We start from the raw sequence: 23902 nt of genomic DNA on the forward strand, positions 1-23902 counted from the left end.
ATCTGGCCAGGGACGATGTCTCACACCTGTAATCCCAATACCTTGGAAAGCTGAGGCAGGCAGATCACTGAGACAGAAGTTCAAGCCCAGCCTGGGCAACATGGCGAAACCCTGTCTCTACGAAAAAAAAAAAAAATTATCTGGCCACGATGGTGCATGCCTGTAATCCCAGCTACTCAGGAGGCTGCGGCACAGGAATCATTTGAAACAAGGAGGTGGGGTTGCAGTGAGCCAAGCACACTGCACTCCAGCCTGGGCAACAGAGTGAGGCTCTGCCTCAAAAAAAAAAAAAAGAAAGAAAGAAAGAAAGAGAAATAATCCCTTGGTTTGGGCTACCCCAGAGCCTTCAAAATAACAGCTTATCTTTTGTCTCCCAAATAACTCAAGGGGTTGCTAAGGCCCTCAGGATCAAATTTACATTCAGCATGGAGGCCTCCATCCTCCAGGAAAGTAGAAAAGGCTAATCAAACTCTAAAATGGGCATTAGTTAAACTGTGCCAGGAGATGTCAGAGACTTGGGTCGACTTGCTCCCCACATCCCTCTTAAGGATCCGTAATTCCCCTCAAGCAAAAATTAATATAAGCCCATATGAAATATTATATGCAAGGCCATCTTTAACTAATGATTTAATCACTGATCCAGAAACAACCAGTTTAGTAAAATACCTAATTAACCTGGGACAATTTCAGCAGGATTTACAAAAGTTTGGAACCCAGTGGTTCCCTGTACTGGGAACTAACCAGCAACCCAAAATTAGGCCAGGAGGTAAGGTACCGGTGAAAACATGGAAAGAGGAATCATCTGCTCAACAGCTACAACCCAAATGGAAGGAACCATTTTCAGTGGTGCTGGCCACACCTTCCATGGTCAAGGTACTAGGGTTAGATAATTGGATACATCTTTCCAGCATCAAGCCTGCCATACCAGAAGTTCCCGGACCCCGAACGTGGAACTCCCACCAGCCACTATACCTGTGAACCTGTGGAAGACCTGAAATACCTGTTTAAAAGAATGGCTAAAAGATAAGTAAAGGCCTACTAACTTTCCTTGGTGTCTTTTCTGTGTGGTCGTGGTAGTTGGGGTAATACTAGTTTTTCTTACATTATTAAACTGCCTTTTCCCAAGCAGGTAGGATCATTTCCTCTGCCCTAGTAGAATCCTATCCTGTAGGACTTAAAGGAAGCAAAATAACAAAAAGGTACATTCATACCCACAATGATTTGCTATAGGCCACACACACTGGGATCATGCATATTGGGAATTGGCTTAATTCTACAGCAGGGCCTCGATTTACCCTCTGACCATTAGGTGACCCTCAGTATTTACTAAGAATCTTGAATCTAACACAGACTGTTAAACACCACCAGCCAAGCCTTGTTTTTTTTGTTTTTGTTTTTTGGGTATTTTTTAGTACAGACAGGCTTTCACCATGTTGGCCAGGCTGGTCTTGAACTCCTGATCTCAAGTGATCTGCTCGCCTAGGCCTCCCAAAGTGCTGGGATTAGAGGCATGAGCCACTGTGCCTGGCTGCCAGCCTAGCCTTAGTAAAAACATTGTTGGCTTTGCTTATCCCCATACTCCTCCAGGTACACTGCTATCCCAGTCCCAGCACGATATTGGGCCCTTGAAAAAATGACTTATCACCCTGCCTACAAAGGAGGAACTCTCTTCAAACTAATAAACTTAGATGACTTATACAACCAAATTACAGACATGACAAAGGTTACAATGACAGGACGAGCAGTAAACCTCCTGCAGTCCTATCAGAGCAACCTCTCTAGGGTTACATCCTCAGAAAAGCCCATCTAGGGCCCAATATCAACACACACAGAGCTAGAATTCCAGGTACACTCTGTGTCAAAAGGAGCCAAAAGTCCAGTCAGGTCCTGGGGACCTTGAAGAGTAATCAGTGCAACTACACTCTGGAGATTAATCCCTCACACAATCATGTAAATTACACAACTACCCAAACTATATGATTTAGAAAACCTGTATGGTTTTCACGGAAACCATTCCTAGTTAAGGGCACCTTAAAACATATTCGGTCTAAGTTCTGTAAAGGGAAGCCCACTAGCTGTGTCCACACTTTTCCTTGGGAAGACTGCATTAGCCCTGAAATTCACCTCTAGCTGTCTTTTGGGTCCCCATTATGAAAATACTCCCAGGTGGTTGTTGGTGGACGCCAAGAGCAGCTACCTCCACTGGGAAAATAAAACCACTGGGGCAACCCAACTTTGCAAGGCCCCTTCCCGTCGTCAACAGGGGCTACCTTAGCAGGGACCTTAACTACTTGGGAAAGCAAAAATAACAAACTAACCCATATGTTCACCATAGAAAACAATTTCTGTCTTGAAAAACGGGGAGCATTTTTCCTGTGCAGGACCAGCTCCTACTTACGTTTACCTGACAATTGGACTGGAACTTGTATACTTGTTTATTTAGCCCCTAAAATTAATATAGCTCCCAATAACCAATCTCTCACTGTATCTTTGACTGCAACCACCAGACACAAGCAAGCCATCCAACTCATACCCCTTTTAGTAGAGCTGGGAGTAGCAGCAAGAATAGGAACAGGAGTTAACGGGCTGGCAACCTCCCTATCCTACTACCAGGGCTTGTCCATTGATTTCATGGAAATCTTGGATGACGTTGCTCAAAGTATTGTCATCAGACAAAATCAAATAGGCTCCCTGGCAGTGGTCACTTTGCAAAATAAAAGGGGACTAGACCTCATAACCACTGAGAAGGGAGGCTTATGTCTTTTCCTAGAGGAAGAATGCTGTTTCTATGTCAACCAATCAGGAATAGTAAGGGATGCCACCTGAAAACTAGCTGACCAGGCCGCTAAGATACAACAACAGCTGTCAGAATCATGGGGCTCCTGGTCAAGGTGTTGGGCTGGGTGTCATGGCTCCATCCCCTAGCCAGACCGTTGCTAATGGTTATACTGGCCCTGGTCTTTGGCCCATGTTTGCTAAACCTTTTAACCAAGTTCATTTTCTCTTGCCTAGAAACCATTTAGCTTCAGATGATTGTGCGACAAGGTTTCCAGCCAGTGCCAGGTAAAGGCACCACCTCTGGCCATCAAAAGGTTACTCTGTCTCCACAAGACAAAGCAGGGCGAGAGTTCTGTGGTCCCCAGCAGGTAAGGCCAGCGTGCTAAATCAGCAGGAAGCAGTTACAAAAGAAAAGACCATCAGTCCCTCTGCCTCCCATAAAGATTTCTAGGGATCATGTCTCTCAGGGGGAAAATGAGGCAGGAGAATAGGATCCAGAGATAGGGAATCTAAGGATAACTTGGACAGACTCCCTGGAGCTGAAGAGTCTGCACACTGACCTATGATTGGTCCATTCCAGGACCTTCATTTGCATAAGGTGCCAAACCACATCAGGCTCTGATTGGCCACAGGCCGGTACCTGCACTCTGGCCAGTGATTGGTCTATTCCAGGCCCTTCATTTGCATAAGGCACCAAAACACACCAGTCTTTGATTGGCCATGGGCCAATTCACCTTGGCATGGAATTGGTCACAAGCCAGTCCTTCATTTACATAGGATGTAACCCACAAGAAACCTCTAAAGGGTACTGAAGCCCCAGAAGACTTTGCTACCAGGGCTCTTGAATCACTTGCTTGAGCCCGCTCCCACCCTGTGGAATGTACTTTTGCCTTTGATCCTTCACTGTCTTCCACTTTCTTTTTTTTTGAGAGGGAGTCTGGCTCTGTCGCCCAGGTTGGAGTGCCGTGGCGCGATCTCGGCTCACTGCAAGCTCCGCCTCCCGGGTTCACGCCATTCTCCTGCCTCAGCCTCCCAAGTAGCTGGGACTACAGGCGCCCGCCACCACACCTAGCTAATTTTTTTGTATTTTTAGTAGAGACGGGGTTTCACCGTGTTAGCCAGGATGGTCTCGATGTCCTGACCTCGTGATCCGCCTGTCTCGGCCTCCCAAAGTGCTGGGATTACAGGTGTGACACTGCGCCCGGCCCACTGTCTTCCACTTTCATAAATTCACTCCTTCACCGCTTGTTCATGTGTGTTGTTCAATTCTTTGTTCAATGTGCCAAGACCTGGACACCTCACCATCAGAACACTAAACCCAGAAACGAGATGAATGTGTTCATTCTTTTTTTTTTTTTTGAGTTCGATTGCACAGTGTGGTAAATATAATTAACAATACAGTATTGCACTTTTCAAAATACCGAAGAGATAAAATTTCAAATGTTTTCACCACAAAAATTGTTAAGTATTTGAGGTGAGGTGATGGATGTGGGAACTAGCTTGATTTAATTATTCCACATTGTTATTCATAAATTATAAGATCACTTTGTTCCCCATAAATGTATACAATTATAAATTGCCAATTTACAATTTAAAAAAAGAGAATTAGTTGAAAAATGTTTGGATAAATAATAAAGTGATGAATCAAGAATAATTTTTTTTTAAGAGACGAGGTCTCACTATGTTGCCCAGGCTGGTCTTGAAATCCTGGGCTCAAGAAATTCTCCTGCCTTGCCTCCCAAGTGCTGGGATTACAGGTGTGAGCCAAGAATAATATTTTTAATAAAACAATGTTATGTAAAGCAACATTTCCTATATCCCTAACCTTGCTATATATATATTTTATATTCAGGAATATCTCTAGAGTTTTTATTTTAGCAAAGTGCTTTGAAAAATCTGAATGTTAAGGGATTCATTAATTCATTGAATAATTACTTATAGTAGGTACTGTGTGGCAAGTACCATTCTAAAGGCACTAGCACTGGCAGGCCATCGACCAGCAGAACAATGCGGAGTTTGGCCAGGGCAGTCGGAGGACAGCCTGGGCCGCTGAGCGGCTCAACTCCAGGGGAAAACCAACTCCCTTCTGGCTCCCCCATCTGCTGAGAGCTACTTCCACTCAATAAAACCGTGCACTCATTCTCTAAGCCCACATGTGATGCAATTCTTCTGGTACACCAAGGCAGGAAACTGGGATACAGAAAGTCTTCTGTCCTTGTGACAAGGTAGAGGGTCTAATTGAGCTGGTTAACAGAAGTGCCTATAGACAGCAAAACTAAAAAAGCACACAGTAGCACAGCCCACTGGTGCTTCAGGAGCAGTAAACATCCACCCCTAGACACTGGCGTGGGGTTGGAGCCCCAAAACCTGCCTGTCTGTATGCTCCCCTAGAGGTGTGAGCAGTGGGGCACTGAAGAAGCGACCCACTCCCACTGCCGCATGCCCTACGAAGGGGACAAGGGAACCTTTCCCATTTCATTGTTAGAGGTCAAAGCTTTTTCCATGGCACATGCCCAGTCTGCATAACTTGCAGTTTTGGCTCTGTTATACCTACAAGGTAACTGGCCATTTTGTTATCAACAGAGTAGGGCCAGTTTGGGCTGGCTCTGAGGTTATAATATACGGCCAACTGAGTTTTGACAGGGATGCCAAGGCAATTCCATGGGGATAGGCAAGCTGGAACGACTGGAAATCCATAAGGAAAAAAATGAACCTTTATTCTTACCTCATACTGATGCAGGAATTTTTGCTCCTTAGCTCAGCTAAAATCCAGGTTCTTGTCTCATGACCAGGAACAATTAGGCATGTGAATACATTGCAAGGTGAAGAGTGGCATTTATTAAAAGCTCTCAGCAAAAAAACAAGGAGGGTCCTGCCAACAGGCTCCCAGCTCACAGACTGAATAACAGGCCAACACACACAAGCTGAAGACTTCTTGCTCCTCCCTGCTGCATAAGGCTGAATTCCCTCTGGCTGCACCCCACTCTCCCGGTGCAGTGGGCCCCCAAGTCCCTTGTGGGCATGCCCAGACAAGACCCTGGGCAGGCTTCCTCAGCTGCACAAAAGCTTGTGGGGCAGGTCAGAGATTCTCCAGGGACCCTCCCTTATCTGCCTCCAGCATCTATCGATACTATAAAGAATAATTCATTTTAAATATAATGAAGACCAACAATTATAAAACTTCCAGAAGGTAACAAATGAGGAAATCTTATAATCTTGAATTTAGCAAAAATGTCTTAAGTAGGACAAAAAAGGTATGAACTATGTAAAAGAACAAAATGGATAAATTATATCAAAATTTAAAACTTCAGTGCTTCAAAAGACACTTAAAATGAAGAGGCAAGCCACAGACAGGTAGAAAACATTTCAAAACGTATAGCTAATAAAGAACATGGTATGAAACATATAAAGAACTCAATAATATATAAAGAACTCTTAGATAAAAAGTCAAGCTAGCTAATAAATAAATGGTCAAAAGATTTGAATACACACTTCACAAAGAAGAGATCCTCCTGCCTTGGGCTAAAAAAGGGCTGGGGTTACAGGCAGGATGCCAGGCCCAGCCTTGTCAGTTGATTTTCGGTGACCCTTCAGAGGGCAAAGGGGAAGTTTTCTCCTGTTCCCTACAACCGACAGGCCCATCAATTGGTGAATGGATAAATAAACTGTGGCTTACCCGTATGATAGACTACCATTCAGCAATAACACAAATGAATTACTAATTAAACACAATAGTATGAATCTCAAAGCATTGTGCTAAGTTAAAAAAGCCAGACATCACTTAGATATGGTTCCGTTTGTATGCATTCTAAAAAAGGCCTAAAGCACATCACTGTTGCCAGGCACCCGGGAATACGGGAATACGTAGCGGAGCGGGCACGAGGGGGGTGGGGGTAGGGGTGGGGGTGGGGGTGGGGGTAGGGGTTGGGGGGGAGGGGTAGCTGGCTGCATAGCTCTGCCCAGTTTTATGCCGGTTTCAGCCCGGCGCACAACGCATTTTTTTTTTTTTTTTTGATACATAGTCTCGCTCTGTCGCCCAGGCTGGAGTGCAGTGGCGCAATCTCGGCTCACTGCAAACTCCGCCTCCCGGGTTCCCGCCATTCTCCCACCTCAGCCTCCCGAGTAGCTGGGACTACAGGCGCCCGCCACCACGCCCAGCTAATTTTGTTTTTGTATTTTTAGTAGAGACGGGGTTTCACCGTGTTAGCCAGAATGGTCTCGATCTCCTGACGTCGTGATCCGCCCGCCTCGGCCCCCCAAAGTGCTGGGATTACAGGCGTGAATCACCGCGCCCGGCCGCGGCGCACAACGCTTAACAAACTTTGGCTTCCGTTATCCCTCCCTCTGGAAATGCGTGTGTCAGGGTGCCTCCTAGTGGAACTGCAGCGTTTCCTCGAAAGCCATTCCGTCCAGGAGTTAAGGTGGCCGCTGCCCGCCCGGGGACACTTTCTCAGTTCAGCCCATCGGCCTTTACCCCAGCCAACGACCTGTTGCCTTTGGCCGCCTGCCAAGTCACTCTCATTACAGTTTCCTTTTCCTTTTCGATTCCGCCCCCTAAAAACAACAACAAACATTGTTTCGTTTCCCACTGGAGCTGCAGGCCCCGCCCCCAAACAGCACGTGGGGGGCGTGGCGTCCCGGCAGGGGCTCAGTAGCTGAGGCTGCGGTTCCCCGACGCCACGCAGCTGCGCGCAGCTGGTTCCCGCTCTGCAGCGCAACGCCTGAGGCAGTGGGCGCGCTCAGTCCCGGGACAACGCGTTCTCTCCTCTCGCCTCTGGGCCTGGGACCCCGCAAAGCGGCGATGGAGCGGAGGTCGCGGAGGAAGTCGCGGCGCAACGGGCGCTCGACCGCGGGCAAGGCCGCCGCGTCCCAGCCCGCGAAGTCTCCGGGCACACAGCTCTGGCTCTTTCCCAGCGCCGCGGGCCTCCAACGCGCGCTGCTCCGGAGGGTGGAGGTGACGCGCCAACTCTGCTGCTCGCCGGGGCGCCTCGCGGTCTTGGAACGCGGCGGGGCGGGCGTCCAGGTTCACCAGCTGCTCGCCGGGAGCGGCGGCGCCCGGACGCCGAGTGAGTGGGGCTGGTGTGTGAGGGCTGTGAGGGGTGAGGGCTGAGGGCTGTGAGGGGCGGGCAGCCGGGGGTCCGCGCCTGAGGGAGGAGAGCCCAGAAGGCCGCAGACGCGCGCCTGGCTCGGATAGTTCCGCCGACGGCGCACCTGAGCTTTCTTTTATCCCGGTCAGTGTCAGGCGCGGGGTGAGCGGGATACTGGCGACCAGCGGATCCTCCTCTCAGCAAAGTGGCCGGTGCGGGGCATGCGGGCACCGTCTTCATCCTTTTAGCCAGTCTGGCTTTCTCATAGGTTTCTGTTCAAGTTTGTACCCCCGTCCCCCGCCCGCCGCATCTCCCACTGTCTCGTTTTGAGAAAGTAGTCACTGCTCCAACTTTGGGAGTCATTCTCAGTGATGGGATTTTACCTTGGCCTTCAGTTGCACTTCTCCCACATTCTCATCGAAGTGGGAGAAATAGTTGCCCGCGTTCTTTAAAATTTTGCCCATCTGTGGAGTGAAGAAATTGGTATCTTGCTGCGAGTTTATTTTGCGTTTAACTACTGGACGTTTGCGTTCCTTTTTCGGTAAATTGCCTGTTTATCTTTGCCTGGCTTTTAGAAATTTGAGTTGTTAAATCTTTTTCTTATTTGTGTAGAAGAGGTATTTGAATATTGAACAAGAATAGCCTTTTGCACGTCGTACATGTTGTAATATTTTTCTCACTTTGCCTTTTGTGCATGTTGTTTTTTGTGCTTTTTTGGGGGGGTAGTCTGTCAATTTTTTTGTCTGTTAAGGCTTATGGGTTTTATGTTAGGCTGGAAAGCTATCCACACTCCCAGTGTTTTAAAAAATGTACTCATTTTTGTAGTAATTTTAAGTTAAAATTTTTTTTTTAAGTTAAAATTTTTCGTACGCTTGGAATTTTAAGTACCGAGGTAGGAGGGGAGCTAGATTTATTTGCTTTTCCAAAGGCTTAGCCTATGTCCCAATACCATTTCTTAATACTTCCTTTTTTTCAACTGATTTGAAATGCTGAGACTCTTTAAAAGAAACCGTTAGTCTGCTGGACCATTTCTTCTTACCAAACTGTTTTGGTTCCCCTAGCATTTGTAATATGGTTTGTGCTTTGAGATTTTTACACGAATAGATTCTGTTTCATTAGCACTGAAGATGAAACAAGGTCCCAAAACTATCCTAGTTTAATTTTTGTGAACAAATTAAATAAGAGTACATTTTTACTAGTGGACAGTTTAATCTCTTAACTTCAGAAAGGGCCAAATGTGCACTAATGCCAATGAAAAATGTTTTCAACAGCATCCTCTTTAAAGATAGTCCCCCAAACATAATCCTTCCTTTTAAGAATATAGGCATTGGTTTCTATTGGTAACTGTCGGGAAGTGTTTATTACTGTTATTTGCTTTTTGGGAGAAAGGAATGTGTTTCAGAATACACTATTTGTTCTTGAAATGAGTTTGTGTTGTCTTAAAGTTATATTTTCTTATAGACCTTTTCCTCTTTGTCATTTCAAATTTCGTTCGTCTTAATAAACAAGAACCTAAAAGCAGATATTTAATTGGATATTTTAAGGGTATGTTCCATTTACAACAAAGTATACATCAATATTTTTTCTAATTAAAAAAAATCTATGTCAAGACGGTTGTCTTTCCTGATTTGCTTTGCCTACCTGAATTTTCTTAAGAGAAGTTCATGGTAAGTCAAAGCTTGTCTAGTTGAAATTTTTCCCAGATGTTTTAAGTGTATTATAATGAAGTTAGTAATACAGTGGGTAATAATCAAAGTGACAATAGTTCCTGGTTGGATTTGCTCTGTAGAATGCATTAAATTAGGAAAAAACATGAAGATACATTCCGTGGACCAAGGAGCAGAGCACATGCTGATTCTCTCATCAGATGGAAAACCATTTGAGTATGACAACTATAGTATGAAACATCTAAGGTAGGGAACTTTTTTCTTTTATTAAAAATTAATTTTAATCAAAAGACAATAATAATTTCTGTAGGAAATATCTGATTCTTGTCCCCTGCTTTATATAGTAGCATCTTAAGTAAATAATAAATTCTGAACTGACCAGTAAAGTCCTTATGTCCCCCAGGGCAGGTATCATGTGTTGTTTTGGCATTTAAAGGAAATGATTAAATAGTCTGCCTAGCCCTAAATTGGACTTTCCTATTCATTAACTCATTTGATCCTCGCAATAATCCTATAAGTTAAATTTCTGGAAATAAAAGTTTTTAACCTAGAAAAAATACACATTATCATGAAATAATTTGTGAGACTTTTCCCTAGTAGATTATATGAATTAGAACTCATTTTCATCTTGCATTTATTCCTGCATCATAAAATTGTTTGCATAATATTTTATTATAATTATGTAATGCATATTTTTTCTTAATTAAAACATAGTATTTAAAAAATAATTTTAGATGTACTGAATGTGATGCAGTAAATTGAAAGTTTTTTCTTGAGCTTCATTTCTAATTAAATACTATTAATAGTTCTAAAATCCATGTTGTAACTTTCATTATGGTGATTAACACAAAGTGTATTTTCCTTCATCAGGTTTGAAAGCATTTTACAAGAAAAAAAAATAATTCAGATCACATGTGGAGATTACCATTCTCTTGCACTCTCAAAAGGTAATTTTTCTGTGATATTAATAGTTTTGTAGAAGTAATACCTGTGTGTATATGTGGAGCCAGTAGAATGTCTATATTTCACTTGTAACAGGACAGAAATACAGTTTTGAATTTGATATGGTTCCGAGTATGATTCTTAAAGTAAATACATAATGAGAGAATTCTTGGGTCTGTAAAATGTTCAGGTTTCCAAAATTACTATTCCTAAATTTGGTTTCATGTTTTTATTTTTCAAGTACGAAACAGTGAAAATTTTCTGAATAATCAAAACTGTTTTCTCTACATCTGATCCAGGCCTGGGGCCACCCTTTTCCAGAAACTGCTTCCCTTTTCCTAACACCTTTCCAACTTCCACTCTTCCGGCTCAGAATCCCCTTTTGTGGCCAGGCTGCAGACCTCTGATACGTTTTAACATTGCTTTTTGAATTCAAGGATCTCCCTAGCCCTGTAGTATTTCCCATTTTCTATCAGACACTGTCATGGTGGGAAATGGAAGCAGTGAATATGAATTATTTCCTAAAGAAACTTGACTATGAGGCCAGGCTTGGTGGCTAATGCCTATAATCCCAGCACTTTGGGAGGCTGAGGTGGGAGGATCACTTGTAGCCAGGAGTTTGAGACCAGCCTGGACAACATGGGGAGACTTCATCTTTACAAAAAAACTTAAAAATTAGCTGGGCATGGTGGCTTCCACCTGTAGTCCCAGCTACTTGGGAGGGTGAGGCAGGAGGATCCCTTGAGCCCAGGAGTTTGAGGCTGCAGTGAGCCATGATCGTGCCACTACACTACAGCCTGGGTAACTGAGCGAGACCCTGTCTCAAAAAAAAAAAAAGAAACTTACTGTGAATGGAATAATTAAGATAGAAGCAGGGTAATAGAGGGGAATTCGAAGTCAAGGGAATTTTTGTTAATATATAGGACAGATGTAAACATGTTCATAAACTGAATAGAATCTGGGATTCAAGGGAAGTTAATAATTAGTGAGTATTTGACCTTCATTGCAAGGCCTGTTGAGATTTGATAGTATGAACTTGTATTGGAAGAAATTGATCATTTGACTTCATTCATTCATGAACAAATATTTCATATTATCTACTGTGTTCGGATTATGAAGATGAAACACACAAGCGCTGCCTTTAAGAAGCCCAGGGTCTAGAGGCTTGTATGTACAAGGGTAAAGGGATATTCAGAGTTTATTACTAGTAAATCACAGTACAGAAAGAATAAAAGTTGGGGAAGCAAGAAAAGAAACTGGTCATGCTCATCATTATATTCCTGGTGGTTGACAGGTGCATGAAAATTGTGTGTGAAGGAGAGGCTCTGCTTCCCACCACATCCTGCACAATATCTTGCAAAGAGATTCCAGTAAACCTTAGTTCTCTGGTGTATTTTTTTAGACTCTATTAGATATTGTCAGCTCTATCAGATAACATCTAAGAACGCTCCCTAAAAAATGTGCTCCATATATTCAGTTAATGGAAGAAGAAACTGACTCGTTCAAGAAACTGTAATTTGAAATTAATTTTACAGTTGTTTATTTGGGATCTTGTAATTTCAAATGAATTTTACAGTTGTTTATTTGGGATCATTAGGCACATGAGAGAAAACAGTAGCGCTGGGGTTTTTCGTAGAGGTAGATTGCTTCTGTTTTTCATGGGCCCATCCTCTGAGTGTTTTAAAGTAAATATTTCTTGAATTTGATTTATAATCAAATTTATTATGTTGAAGATATTATTTAATATGTTCAAATAGCTTCACTTTTGAAGTGAGGGATAAGGAAGTGTAACTGTCACTGCTAAAGAGAAGATTCTGTGTTTTTCTGTGGCAGACATAGGGTAACTGAGAGTACCATCAGTGCAAAGGTACAATATTGTGATATTATACTATGTAGAGCATGCATAATGCTTTAGGGTAATGTCTGCTGCATTTTAAATGGAATAAAACAGCATTTGCTTTGTTTATGTCAAGGTGGTGAGCTTTTTGCCTGGGGACAGAACCTGCATGGGCAGCTTGGAGTTGGAAGGAAATTTCCCTCAACCACCACACCACAGATTGTGGAGCACCTCGCAGGAGTACCCTTGGCTCAGATTTCTGCCGGAGAAGCCCACAGCATGGCCTTATCCATGTCTGGCAACATTTATTCATGGGGAAAAAATGAATTTGGACAACTAGGCCTGGGCCACACTGAGAGTATGGAACACATTCTCAGATTCCTATTACCAACAGATATACTTGTTAGATGAATTTAATGGACCTCCCTGTCAAAAATGGTTCAAATCTTCACTTTCATTTTCACTGCTCTTCCTGATTACCTCTCTGTCTTCAGGGCAGAATCAGTCCAAGAGGCATACATAGTGTGGAAGTTGTTACTGTAATTGAGACATATTTCAGGGCTGTGTGTGAGACGGGAAAGGGCATTGAATTAGGGATGAGAACCTGGATTCTGATTCCCACTTTGCAGTTTACTAACTGCAAGCCTTGCCCAGTCACTAAACTTTTCTCTAGACCTCATTTGCTTTTTCTGTCAAGTGACAAGTTTGGATGAGATGACCTTTAAAGCCTTTGCACTTAAAGTCTGTTAGTGTATTATTACAAAAGAATACTAAAATTATATTTAAGAACTCACATATCCTGATCTTATTCTATAAGGTATCAATTATGTCTGTAAACACACATGAAGAAACATGTAATTTCCATTATTGAACAAAGCCGATGGTGAAATTTCTCATGATCCCAAACAACTCATTAAAAGTTTTCAGGTGTAAGAAATTCTGCTGCTTTACCCAGCTGTGGTACTGTATGCATTACCCTGGATCACTGGTTACTCATTTCTCCCTGACACAGTGCAATGGTCATTACACAGAATAGCCCATAAGTCAGTGTTAGAAAAATATTCAAAGGAGAGAAGAGAATAAAGCGGCCATTAAACTACTTTGGCTGAATCTCTGAGTGCTTTTGACATGAAAATAATCATGAAGAAAAGAAGAGGTAGTGTCAGGTGATGACACTAGTAGATAATTTGAAAGAAAGGAATTGCTATGTTCATTAAAAGTAATTCTAGATGGCTGTTGGAAATATCTAATGTGCTGCAATTAAAGTGAATCAAGTCATAACTGAGAACAGGCTTTGGGAAGTGGTTTGACCCTTTCACAGGTGGGTGCCCCTAAGTGTGATCCTTTTGGCCACTGGTCCCACCTTCACCCTGAGGCGTAGAACTTGATCCTAAACATGGCAACATAGAGCCTTTCTTGTCAGAATATCATGAGAACTGTTGTCACTGGGTTGAGAAGCAGCAGTCCAGGTAACTCCAGTGTGAAACTCAGCATTTCCTTTTGGTCACTTCAGCTATTTTTTTCCTTACATAGGTAAAGATTATCCATCCCTTATTGAAGGACTAGACAATCAGAAAGTTGAATTTGTCGCTTGTGGTGGCTCTCACAGTGCCCTACTCACACAGGTGGGTGTACTCTTGTCTCTTTTTGGCTGTATTTTTAGAAGAACAGTTTGTATGGGAAGTTAGTGTTTCCCAGAGAAGAAAGGTCATCACTTCTGTATGTAGGACTGTCCTTCTGATATTTAGGAGCTTTACTTTGACAGTGCTATTTATTAGTGATTCACTTTGCATCAGTGAATACTACTTTTTTATTTTATTTTTCTAGCATCTGATATGACATTCCCTTTCCTTAGGATGGGCTGCTGTTTACTTTCGGTGCTGGAAAACATGGGCAACTAGGTCATAATTCAACACAGAATGAGCTAAGACCCTGTTTGGTGGCTGAGCTTGTTGAGTATAGAGTGACTCAGATAGCATGTGGAAGGTAAGTTGTAAAGTATCAATAAGAATTGATAAAATGAGTGCAGCAAACTAGATAGTAATTTAATAACATTTCTTTCAGTTTCTTTGAGATGTATCAAACATTTTCAAATCAGTGAAAATGCTTAATTTATATTATTTAGATAAATGTAATACCCCTTTTACTATACATGGTTGTTTTCTTTGATTTTTTTTTTTTTTTTAATGAGCAGATACAGTTCACTTTCTGCTGTCTCCTTAGTGAAGTACCTTTGTAACTATTCAGGTGCACTTTTGTCTTAAAAAAAATAAGTCATTAATTGTTTATTTGGGAAAAATAAAGTGTAAATCACAAAGGATTATTCATTAAATGTAATCACCCTCTCTGACAATGCCTTGCGGCCAACATACTTTTTAATTACCAGAGTTCTTTCATTGTAGCCTGCCCAGATCACAGTAAAGTATAAGACATAGTCAGTGATGGTTTGAGTGAAATATTCCTAAGAAGTTTAATTTTCACAGCTCCTTTTTAGAAAAGAAAGGTAAAATGTCTTGCTCAGACTCCTTAGTTTATTTAAAGGTTTTTTGGTTTTCTTGTTTGTTTGTTTTTTGTTTTTTGTTTTTTGTTTTTTGAGGCAGAGTATTGCTTTGTCGCCCAGGCTGGAGTGCAGTGACGCAATCTCAGCTCACTGCAACCTCCGCCTCCCAGGCTCAGGTTATTCTCCCACCTCAGCCTCTGAAATAGCTAGGATTACAGGCGTGCACTGCCACAACTGGCTAATTTTTAAATTTTATTTATTTATTATTTTTTTTTTGAGATGGAGTCTCGCTCTGTTGCAAAGGCTGGAGTGTGGTGGCGCAATCTCGGCTCACTGCAAGCTCCGCCTCCTGGGTTCACACCATTCTTCTGCCTCAGCCTCCGGAGTAGCTGGGACTACAGGCGCCCGCCACCACGCCTGGCTAATTTTTTGTATTTTTAGTAAAGACGGGGTTTCACCGTGTTAGCCAGGATGGTCTCGATGTCCTGACCTTGTGATCCACCTGCCTCGGCCTCCCAAAGTGCTGGGATTACAGGCATGAGCCACTGCACCCGGCCACAACCGGCTAATTTTTGTATTTTTAGTAGAGTCGGGGTTTCACCATGTTGGCCAGGCTGGTCTTGAACTCCTGACCTCAGGTGATCTGCTCGCCTTGACCCCTCAGAGTGTTGGGATTACAGGGGTGAGCCACCACGCCACTATTTAATTTTTTTGATTATCAGATATATCAGTCCACGTCTTGCCAGAGGGATGTTGGAAGTTGGTAGGGTTAAAAAATATTTTCCCCCATATACACTTATTCTTTTGGGCAGTTTTTCCCTCACTAAATGTAGAGCAAAATTCAGACTGTATTTGAATGTTGAGTTCATTTGTTAGTTTACTGAAACCATTCTTATAAAAAACTAGCATGAATACTTTCAGTCTGTAGGCATATTTTCTTATGATCTTGGAGTAGAATTACATAAATGGGTAATATTATTAAGGTAGACCAAATTATCGGAATATGAGTCTCTTCACCAAAGAAACGTTCTCTTCAATATTTATACCTCATTCGGTATCTCTTAACCAAAGCAGTCTTATCACCTCTTTGGATTCTTCATTACATACAATCCTTTTGAGTAGCATGTATTACAAGAGAAGGAGGCAAGTTGGAGATCTGTCTTAATGCGCATCAGGGCAATACCCCTACTAACAGGACAATTCACTGGAAAGATTCACGAACTTACTAAAAGCTATTATGCTCATAGTCACATTTATTACAAGAAAAGGATACAAACTAGTACCAGTCAAAGGAAGACACATAAGGGCAGGGTCTAGGAGGGCTGCAAATGCTGAGCTTGTGGCTGTCACCTCCCCTTGGAGCAGGTGGATGGTGTTATCTCTTCTGGCCTGATAATGTGACAGGACATACAGAATTTGCCAACCAATCAGAGAAATTCACCCAAGTTGAGAGTTGTTTTTGTTTTTTCTGGTTTTTTTTTTTTTGCAGACAGGGTACAGGATGTACATAATCTGCCATCTAGTCAGAGAAGTTCACCCAAGTCAAGACCAAGTCAAGAGTTGTTTTTGGTTTGGTGGTTTTTTTTTTTTTTTTTTGAGACAAGTTCTCACTCTGTCACCCAGGCTGGACTGCAGTGGTGCTATCATGGCTTACTGCAACCTTGACCTCCCAGGCTCAAGCAATCCTCCTGCCTCAGCCTCCTGAGTAGCTGGGACCACAGGTCCACCATGCCCAGCTAATTTTTAAATTTGTTGTAGAGATAGGGTCTCCTTATATTGGCCAGGCTGGTCTTAAACTTCTGGGTTCAAAGTATCCTACTGCCTTGGAAGTGCTGGGATTACAGGCATGAGCCACCACACCCCGCCTAAATTGAGGGGTTTTATTGCTGAGGCATGATTGGTTAAATCATTGCCCGGATAGTTAAACTTAATCTCCAGCACTGCCCTCCTGTAGGTCTGATTTACATCACAGGCCAGGAGAGCTCTCCCAGGATCCTGCCATGAATAATAAAGACTCTCCTCTATCACTTAGGGAATTCTGTGGGTTTAGAGGTTACCTCCTAGGAACAGGGCACCAGCCAGACCTCTCTGGGCAAGGCAGATTCCTTGCTACACAACAGTATAGTGGAATATACAAACCAGCAAATCAATAGGAAAATCAGTGTGGTAAGGGTCTTTGAGAAATTAAGTGGGAACTCAACTGAGTCTTCCAGGATGGAAAGAGAAGGGACTCAGAGATGGTTTCCAAGAGGTGGTGACTCAAACTGATGTTGAAAAATGAGCAGAGGGCAAGGGGAGGTGCTTGTTTCAACAAAGGGAACACCATTTGCCAAAGTATGACATCATGGTCTTGAGTGGCCTTTGGGTTCCAAAGTCTTTTCAGGTACATGTTGATTTCTTGGTTTCCAGATGGTTTTCATCCTTTAAGAGATGTTTAGTTTCACTCTTACTGGGTAACATAGTTTTGGCAATTTACTGTATTGCTAAACACTCTCATCATTGTGGATAATTAAGAATTGACCATATGTGCTTTTATTTAATAGGTGGCACACACTTGCCTATGTTTCTGATTTGGGAAAGGTCTTTTCCTTTGGTTCTGGAAAAGATGGACAACTGGGAAATGGTGGAACACGTGACCAGCTGATGCCGCTTCCAGTGAAAGTATCATCAAGTGAAGAACTCAAACTTGGTAAATTCTATAGGAACATAGGGTTTGGCATAGTATCTTTTTAGAGAAAATGATTTTTCTAACTAGGTAATGTGGCAAAGAAAGCAACATATGACTATGAAGGGAGTTTCTCTAAATACTGGTTTCATTTTTTACTGGTAAACAATTCAAGAGTCAGTCTAATTTATTGAGGCAAAATAATTATTCTATATTACTCCTTCAGATTAGGATTAATGTGAATTTAAATGATAAAATAGACAATGGATTCAGAGGCATACGCAGCTCTCATTCCAGTTTGCAAGAGACTTACTAATTCTTGTAATTAGTTGTTTACTAATTCTTGTAATTGGCTGGTTGCCCTGGTTAAGTTGGTCCACAGTCATATAAAACCCTCAGAATAATGAGCAATCAACGTATACCTGGCACTGAACTGTGCTCAGCACTTACTTGTGTTATCTCACCAATCCTTGTAACAGTTCCTGGGAGGTATATTCTGTCACTCCTGTTTTACTGGAGGATAAAGAGACTTGGAGAGAAAAGGGTTAGCCACTTAATCATGGCCAGTAAGTGGTTTGTCTGGAGTTGAACCCGTGCCCTTTATGACCTCAGAGTCTGAGCTCTGAAACACTCCATTGTAGAAGCACCTTGGAGCATTTCTGTTACTTGTTTCTGAAAGCTTAGTGGTGACCTCAAGTAACAAAATTTACTCATTTCTTGTAGGAAAACGAACAGAGTTATTACCTTAAGCAGCATGTATTATCTTTGATTCCTTATAACAGTTACATGGGCTTAAAGTACTTATATTCTTTATAGCCAGCAGTCATTGGTTAAATCTTGAAAACATGGTTTTTAGTAATGGGAGTTGAATTAAACTGATAGCATTTAGCTAATCAAATATTTGCATTTTATATATAAATATTTATATTATGTATATTAAACTGATGTCACTTGTCCACCTTGTGAATTACCTATGTTTGCCAACTAGACTTTACTCCAAAGGATATGTATTTCAGCTTCTTAATTGGCGGAAAATGTACTAAGTTTTGTCTATTAAGAAGAAAAGATGACTACGTTTAAGAAGAATCTGAAGTTATTTAAATTGAACATGCATGTTTGTGCCAAATGACTTTCTAAAACTCTTACTCTTTGTGCATCCTTTCAGAAAGCCATACCTCAGAAAAGGAGTTAATAATGATTGCTGGAGGGAATCAAAGCATTTTGCTCTGGATAAAGAAAGAGGTAAAAATAGATCTCCAGGTGTTCTATAACCTGGTATTTTCAGCAAAACTAAGGGTTCTAGTATCCAAGTTTGGTGAATTCCAAAATCATCAGTTTACCAGGCTGACTTTTTGGGGGATAGCTGGACATTACTGATCCTTTATTGTCTAAACTACATCAGTATTTTCCCACAAAAATCAGCAGATTTTTCTCTGGTGAATGTCTAATCGGTGTGATTTCCATAGACTATACTTACCTTTTGGGGGCTACTTGCCAATGATGTTTGGTCAGCATCCTTGCAAACAACAGAGTGACAGATTCTAAAAATGACTTTGCAGGCCAGTACTAAGAAAGACACCAAGGTTCATGGGCTTGCAAATAAAAAGTCCATAACTTCCTTGCCCTACTTCACCAAGTGAAATCGAGTTCCTCACACTTCTGCACACAGCTCTTTCAGGATCTTCCCTTCCCTTCAAGGCTGTCTGATGTTCAGTTTAATTTGATTGTATTTGTATAAAGTGCTGAGTGTTGAGTCCTCAAAGAAATTTACTTTCAGTCTAAGCCCCCTTGGACAAGAAAGTGGCAACCAGGCAAATGATTGATTACTTATTGGTTGAGTATCACTTTGTGATTGTCCCAGGGCTGTATTACACATATTTAAAAGTCAGTTTTACTCTCTAGAGTGTACCTAAAAGTTGGGTGCCTATCTCTGATGTGTCTAAATTATTGTATTTTACTTTCCTGTTTGTTTACAGAATTCATATGTTAATCTGAAGAGGACAATTCCTACACTGAATGAAGGGACTGTAAAGAGATGGATTGCTGATGTGGAGACTAAACGGTGGCAGAGCACAAAAAGGTACACCCCACCATCTGACTCTCTGCTTATATATCACTCTCAAGTATCATTTCCCAAACTGGTTCTGCACAGCAATATGAGATTTTGTAGTCAGGGTTTTCCAGAGAAACAAACTCATAGGATATGTGTGTATTTCTGTCTCTATCTTTATCTCTATCATGTCTGTCTGTCCATCTATGTATCTATGGAGGGGAGAGAGAGAGATTATTTTAAGGAATTGGCTTATGAGATTGTAGGGGCTGGCAAGTCCAAAATCTGTAGGGCAGGCCAGCAGGCTGGAGACTTGGGGAGGAGTTGATGTTGCAGCTCAAGTCTGAAGGCAATCTAAAAGCAGAATTTCCTCTTCTTTGGGTGACCTCAGCCTTTTCTCTTAAGGCCTTCAACTGGATGAGGCTCACTCACATTATGGAAGGTCCTTTCTTTTTATTCACTTGTTCAAGTGCTTTACTCAGTTTACCATTTTAAATGTTAATCTCATCTAAAAAAATACTTTCATAGAAACATCCAGAATAATATTTGACCAAATATCTTGGTACCATGGCCTAGCCAAGTTGACATATAAAACTAACCCATCACAACTAGCATGTAAGCGCCATGAGGACAGCTTTCTTTACTGTAGGGCTTCTCCAGGCCTCTCTTTATGTATATTGTGACTCTCTGGCCAGAAAATACAGTCTATAGTGTTTCCCAATCCCATTTGATCCTGGAACCATTAGTTTGTGTACCTGTTAGTCTTAGCTGAACAATTTGTACCATTCTTCTCTAAACCATAGAACTCCTATAGGTTTACAGAACTCCTACCTATTCTTACAAACATCATCTTTTAGAAATATTTTTAGGTATGGCTTTCTAATTCTGGAAAATGATTGTACAAAGTAGTTGCACAAAATAGTTGCATCATAATTTGCAGAGCATAAATAAGAACTGTACAACTACTTCTAAGATGAAACTGAGCATACTCCTTCCCCCATTTAATTTCTGGTAATTTATTTCTACTTCAGTGGAATAGAAATAAATAGGACTTGCATAGTTGGTGGGGTGGGAGTATTTTGTTTGTTCAAGAAAGTTCTGACCATAAATCAAGCCTTTCCTCTTTATTTGAGGCTTCTCTGAGTATGTATAAACTTTTTTATTTCCCATGTTTGCCACTGAAATTTTGAGATTTACCAAACAGAATGGACTTTTAGAAGCCAAGCCAAGATAATATGCATACAGATAGGAGACAAATGGAGAAGTTGGAAGGATAGTTATAAGATGTTGTATTTATCATGTCTCATGCTGTACAGAAAGAGGCTGTATGTATGTATACCATGTGATTTGGTTTAACCAGTGTCTTATTACTAATATAGGGAAATCCAAGAGATATTTTCATCTCCTGCTTGTCTAACTGGAAGTTTTTTAAGGAAAAGGTAATATATGTAATAAATTAATTGTATTAAATTGTATTAAGAGTACCGTGAAAGAGGATAAAAAAATGATTGGAGAGTAAAATAATTAGCTGTGTGTTCATCCCTTTTTAAAAATTTTTTTTAACAAAAGTAAATATATGTTTGCTGTAGAAAATGTCAAAAATACACACAATAAAAAGAAAGTGAAAATCTTCCATAATCCATCACTTAAGAGTAATAGCTAGCACTTACGTATATGATTATATTTTTTCATGCAAATGTATTCTTTTAAAAAAAATGAGATCATACTGGTTTTTTGTTTTTTTCTTTTTTTCTTTTTTTTTTTTGAGACAGGGTCTTGCCCTGTCGTTGCCCATGCTTTAATGCAGTTGTGTGATCTTGGCTCATTGTAACCTCTGCCTCCTAGGCTCAAGCAGTCCTCCCACCTCAGCCTGAGTAGCTGGGGCTTCAGACACATGGCACTACACCCAGCTAATTTTTGTATTTTTTTTGTAGAGCCAGAGTTTTACCATGTTGGCCAGGCTGGTCTCGAACTCCTGAGCTCAGGCAATCTACCAGCCTTGGCCTCCCCAAGTGCTGAGATTTCAGGTGTAAGCCACCATGCCCAGCTGGATCATATTGTTTATACATTGTTTTCTACTTAATGTTTGCCCATTTTACATTTTATTCTATCTTTTTTGGTAATTTTTTTTTTTTTTTTTTTTTTTTTGAGACAAGGTCTCACTCCATCACCCAGGCTGGAGTTACAGCATCTTGGTTCTTGGGCTCAAGCATCATCAAACTCTTGGGCCCAAGCAAAACTCCCACCTTAGCCTTCCACGTAGCTGGGACTACAGGCACGTGCCACCACCTCCTGCTAATTTTTTAGCTTTTGTAAAGACAGCAGCTTTGCTATGTTGCCCAGGCTGGTCTTGAACTCCTGGCCTCAAGGAGTCCTCCCACCTCGGCCTCCTGGTGTTGGGATTATAGATGTGAGCTACCGCACCCAGCTGGTAACATAATTTTAATGGCTGCATGACCTTCCATTAGAAGGTCTTCCATGAGAAGATACTTAAACATTTCATTAATAACTTTATATTGAAGTACTAAGAAATTATTGAAGTACTAAGAAATTATTGGTCAGAAGCCCTCTCTTTTGGTTCCCACTTTTCAGTCCATTTAACGGGAAGAAATGGATGTATTTTTTAGAAATGGGAAAAATGTTTATCTTTTTTCTGTCTTCCTTCCTTCCTGTGGTCAGTCCTTTCTTCCTTCCTTCCTTCGAAAAACCTTTATCTTTTTTCTATGGCCCGCCCTTCCTCCCTCCCTTCTTTCCTCCCTCCCTCCCTCCCTCCCTCCTTCCCTTCCTTCTTTCTTTTCTTTTTTTCTTTCTTTCTTTTTCTGAGGCAGGATCTTGCTCTGTCACCCAGGCTGGAGTACAGTGGCATGTTCACAACTCACTGCAGCCTTGACCTCTCAAGCTCAAGCGATTATCCTGTCTCAGCCTCCCTCTGTGGCTATTTTTTTTAAACTGGGAAATATTAATTTTTTAAATCTATTACAGATAAGACAGCATCTGAGTTAAAGTCTTATGGTATATACAGTTAAAGCAGCCTTGATATTTTTTGGTATTTTAGAAAAAATCATGTTGTTTACTACATTGCATTTGGATTTAGACAATTTATTATAGTTACACACTTGAGAAAAAAGGTAATTTTGTTGAAATGGGGCAAGCTCTAGAAGAAACTTTGCATCTAGGGAGATAATCTAACAAAATACTTAATTTATCTTTCTTCTACAGAAGAACTACAGAAATGATGCCTGTTTATTTGGACTTAAATAAAGCAAGAAACATCTTCAAGGAGTTAACCCAAAAGGACTGGATTACTAACATGGTATCTTCAGATTGTTATGTGGAGAAAGAAAATACACCAGAATATTTCTTATAAGAACTCAAAATTTCAGAAGAAATGTTTTGTGTTAAGGGATTCTCCGAGACCTTGTAGCATATTCAGATTAAGTTAAACTCAGATAACATTTAGGAGTTTGCCCTTTTAGGGTGAAATAGTTGGCATAGTAGTCACACAGGTTACAGATATTCTAAATAGTGTGTCTGTACACAAACACACATACACATATATGCATACACATTCGTAGAGGGAAGTTTTTCAACTCAGGGCTTTAGGAAGATGATTAAGGATTTGTTGAGATTGGTACACTAGAATAAGAACATTTTATATGCAAAGCATAAATGTAGAAATGAGAACATTTTTTCTGATATGAATATCCCTCTCACCAGGGACTGCCTGGATTCTTTTTTTTTTTTTCCATTCTACTTTTCTGTAGATTCTAGAATGTTCTTGTTCCTTATGGGATGATTGCTTCCTGTTTCAGCACTGTTACTACTATCTTTAGGTTTTCTTTTTGCAGGTGCTCCAAACATGCTTCCTTTATTTTTATTTTTATTTTTTTGGAGACGGAGTCTCACTTTGTTGCCCAGGCTGGAGTCCAGTGGTGCGATCTCGGCTTACTGCATGCTTCGTTTATTAATTTAGTTTTTCTTAATGTAGTCTTTATTATTTCCCTATTTTATTTTACTGGTTGATATGGGGATACTACTTTCTGTTCTACTCTCCATTTTTTTCTCTCTGGGTCGCACTGGGTCTTTCTTTCTCTCTCCTTCCCTCCTCCCCTCCTTCCTCCCTCTAGCCTCACCCCGCTTTTTAATCTCTCTCTGTGTTCATATCCCTCTTCTCTTTCCCTCTCAATCTTTGATCTCTCACCCTTCCTCCTTTCAGCTCCCGCACTTGCTCTGTTTGCCACAACTAGCATTTTCTATTTCAGCTGCAAGTTTTCTCATGCGCTCCTTTCTTTCAAGGAAAGATGGAAAGTTCAGTTCTCTTAACTTTGGTAGAACCACAGCCCCACTGGGGGTCCGAGGTGAAATGGTTCCCTAAT

At 41.3% G+C, this 23902-nt stretch overlaps 1 protein-coding gene and 1 long non-coding RNA gene across 13 annotated transcripts in view; one reads left to right on the top strand and one right to left on the bottom strand.

Annotated features, from left to right (window-relative positions):
* The window catches only part of LOC104006130 (uncharacterized), a 45580-nt gene extending 38266 nt beyond the window's left edge, over nucleotides 1–7314 (bottom strand). For 2 of the 10 annotated variants that reach the window (XR_010156633.1, XR_010156629.1), the window contains exon 1: nucleotides 5504–6581. This is a non-coding gene — a long non-coding RNA (uncharacterized LOC104006130). Of the gene's footprint in view, nucleotides 1–3920; nucleotides 4091–5503; nucleotides 6600–6977 lie in introns of those variants that run through there. The other 8 variants (XR_010156634.1, XR_679710.5, XR_010156628.1 and 5 more) reach the window with 8 other exon arrangements.
* The window catches only part of HERC5 (HECT and RLD domain containing E3 ubiquitin protein ligase 5), a 49459-nt gene continuing 32689 nt past the window's right edge, over nucleotides 7133–23902 (top strand). For 2 of the 3 annotated variants that reach the window (XM_054683185.2, XM_024356173.3), the window contains exons 1-11: nucleotides 7381–7844; nucleotides 9655–9778; nucleotides 10403–10479; nucleotides 12448–12669; nucleotides 13845–13936; nucleotides 14167–14297; nucleotides 17355–17500; nucleotides 18642–18718; nucleotides 19453–19556; nucleotides 20906–20965; nucleotides 22746–22839. In XM_054683185.2, the coding sequence (XP_054539160.1) occupies nucleotides 7580–7844; nucleotides 9655–9778; nucleotides 10403–10479; nucleotides 12448–12669; nucleotides 13845–13936; nucleotides 14167–14297; nucleotides 17355–17500; nucleotides 18642–18718; nucleotides 19453–19556; nucleotides 20906–20965; nucleotides 22746–22839 (1392 nt within the window). In that variant the 5' untranslated portion in view covers nucleotides 7381–7579. Of the gene's footprint in view, nucleotides 7845–9654; nucleotides 9779–10402; nucleotides 10480–12447; nucleotides 12670–13844; nucleotides 13937–14166; nucleotides 14298–17354; nucleotides 17501–18641; nucleotides 18719–19452; nucleotides 19557–20905; nucleotides 20966–22745; nucleotides 22840–23902 lie in introns of all 3 variants that reach the window. The other variant, XM_024356171.2, reaches the window with a different exon arrangement.

The sequence above is a fragment of the Pan troglodytes genome, chromosome 3 (assembly GCF_028858775.2).
Source record: "Pan troglodytes isolate AG18354 chromosome 3, NHGRI_mPanTro3-v2.0_pri, whole genome shotgun sequence".
Taxonomy (NCBI): Eukaryota; Metazoa; Chordata; class Mammalia; order Primates; family Hominidae; genus Pan; species Pan troglodytes.